Source organism: Monoraphidium neglectum (genome assembly GCF_000611645.1).
Source record: "Monoraphidium neglectum strain SAG 48.87 unplaced genomic scaffold scaffold04612, whole genome shotgun sequence".
NCBI classification, from domain to species: Eukaryota; Viridiplantae; Chlorophyta; class Chlorophyceae; order Sphaeropleales; family Selenastraceae; genus Monoraphidium; species Monoraphidium neglectum.
In genome coordinates, this window is record NW_014009017.1 from 1 (window position 1) to 2,509 (window position 2,509).

At 66.3% G+C, this 2,509-nt stretch overlaps 1 protein-coding gene across 1 annotated transcript in view; it reads left to right on the plus strand.

Moving 5' to 3' along the window:
* Positions 1-12: 12 nt before the first annotated feature.
* Positions 13-2,509, plus strand: part of MNEG_14597 (inorganic pyrophosphatase) — a gene marked incomplete at both ends in the record, with an annotated part of 4,723 nt that continues 2,226 nt past the window's right edge. Inside the window, 6 exons of the mRNA XM_014036931.1 lie at positions 13-232; positions 358-443; positions 880-987; positions 1,466-1,550; positions 1,757-1,888; positions 2,146-2,300. Coding sequence (XP_013892385.1) covers positions 13-232; positions 358-443; positions 880-987; positions 1,466-1,550; positions 1,757-1,888; positions 2,146-2,300 — 786 coding nt within the window. The remainder of the gene's footprint in view (positions 233-357; positions 444-879; positions 988-1,465; positions 1,551-1,756; positions 1,889-2,145; positions 2,301-2,509) is intronic.

The following is a 2,509-nucleotide window of genomic DNA, read 5'->3' on the forward strand; positions in this document are numbered from 1 at the left end:
CCCCAGGTGATCATGTCGGTCCTCATCTTCGCCCTCCTCGGCTCCATCGCCCCCGAGGACGGCCGCACCCGCAAGGACGAGGTCCGCAACGGCCTCTTCTCGACCGTCGCCTTTGTCCTCGGCGCGCTCACGTCGTGCCTGTCCGGCTACCTGGGCATGAAGATCGCGACGTACGCAAACGCCCGCACTGCCATCGAGGCGCGCCGCGGCATCGCGCCAGCGTTCATGTGCGGTGAGCGGGCCCCGCGCGCATGCCAACGGGGCGGTTGGGGCGTGCCCGAAGGACGCGCATCCGAGCCGTTGGCCGATCGACCTTACTCTTAAGTACGATGTGATGCCGATGCTATGCTATTGCAGCGTTCCGCTCCGGCGCTGTGATGGGCTTCCTGCTGTCCAGCCTGGGCCTGCTCAACCTGTACCTCGCAATCATCATCTTTGGCAAGGTGTGTGGGGGGGGGGGGGGCGCTTTGCATGGTTTACTTCCACTTCAGTTCCAGTTCAGTTCCAGGGGTCAGTGATGCTTTGCAGATGGCCAGCGTAAGGGGGGACGCGGGGCTCTGCAGATATCCGGTAGATGGCAGGGGTCCTTTGGGCAGAGTCTGGGCCTGAGCACGCCCTGCAGCAGATGTCAGCTCAGGGGAGTGGACGCAGGCTGCGCGGCCTGGTGGGCCAGGCCGGCCGCGGCCGTCGCTGCGGCCAGCGGGGTGCTGTGAAGGCTGCCGCGGCGGCGCAGCTTCCCGCTGCGGCCACGTGGCTCCTGTCTCCCGTCCCCGCAAGCAGGATTCCGCACAAAGCAGCGGATTCGCCCCTCACACGCTCACGCACACAACGCGCTGTTTTCGTGCGCCGCCGCGACGCGCGACGCCCTAAACTTGTCAGTTTTACGGTGAGGACTGGAAGGGGCTCTTTGAGGCGATCACGGGCTACGGCCTGGGCGGCTCCTCCATCGCGCTGTTCGGCCGCGTGGGCGGCGGCATCTACACCAAGGTGGGCCGCTGGGTCGCGCGCCGCATGCATGTGTGTGTGTGCGTGTGTGTACGTGCTTGTGTGCTCGCGTGCTTGTATGTATGTGTGTGCATGAATGTGTGTGCGTGCGTGTGCATACGTGCGTGCGTGTGTGTGTGTACATGTGTGTGTGTGTGTGTGTGTGTGCACGCAGAGGATGCAGGGTTAGGTCTGGTTGAGTGTGTGAACCGAGAGCTGGCGGATCGTGTGCGGGTCCAAGGCGCGAGACACTCAAGCAAGCGCATGGCCACCGGCCGGATGTGGTGGCAGCAGGATGGGCCGGGGTCGAAACAGCCCCGGGCGGCAGCTGCTGGGAAGACACCAGCGTCCGCGCCCGCCCGTCTGGCTGCGGCGGCGCCGGCAGCCTGGCGCAGGTGCCCGCGGCAGCTCCCTCGGTCCCGTGCACGACGGCCACCTTTTGATCTCACGGACGCCGCGCGATCAACCAATTCACCCGCAGGCTGCTGACGTGGGCGCCGACCTGGTGGGCAAGGTGGAGAAAGACATTCCGGAGGACGACCCCCGCAACCCCGCCGTGATCGCCGGTGCGCAGCCCCTTCCGCCGCCGCCGCCGCCGCCGCGCATGGGACCCTGATTGACGCCCGCTGCACACGCCTGCGACCCCAGCCGGCCGTTGCCTTGCAGCCTGCCGCAGCCGCAGCGCTTGGCTTGCCCCCTCCTGTCCTTTGTAGCAGCTCTCAAACGACATGCATCCCGCCCTTTGCAACACTCATGTAATGGTAACGCCCAGACAACGTGGGCGACAACGTGGGTGACATTGCCGGCATGGGCGCCGACCTGTTCGGCTCTTTCGCTGAGTCGACCTGCGCCGCTCTGGTGGTCTCTGCTGTGTCCTCTCTGGGCAGGAGCCACGACTGGCCCGGTGGGATTTTGGGGGGCGGGCGTTGAAACGGGCCAGGCGACTCCGGGGGGCACGCGCGGCCTCGGAGGCGCGAGGCGGCCGTGGGAGGCCGGCTGCGCATTTGAGATGCGAAGCGGTCGTCGGTGGGGCCACGGCAGGGGGCGTGCCCGCGGAGTGGCTCCGGTGGTGTGGCGGCCCTGATGTACATCATGTGCCGCTATGCTCACCCGCGCCCCTGTCGCCGTCTTTTCTGCTCCACCCTTGATTCATATCGGCAGGCATGATGTTCCCCCTGCTGATCAGCGCCACGGGCATCCTGACCTGCGTCCTGGTCACTCTCATCGCCACCGATCTCAAGCCCGCCACCAAGATCTCAGAGATCGAGTCGACCCTCAAGCTGCAGCTGATCGTCTCCACCGTCCTCATGACCCCGGTGAGGGGCGCCCTCGAGATCTCGAGATCTCGAGATCGCGCTCCGCCCTTGGCGGGGTCTGATGTGGCATGGATGGCGACGAAGGCTCGCAGGGGCTATGGCGCAGGCGGCGTGCATGCAGCAACTGAAGAGGGCTCCACCACGCCTGATTGATGAACCCATCTTGCCCCCCCACCTGCGTCCCCTATAACAACCGCTTGTCCCGCCCC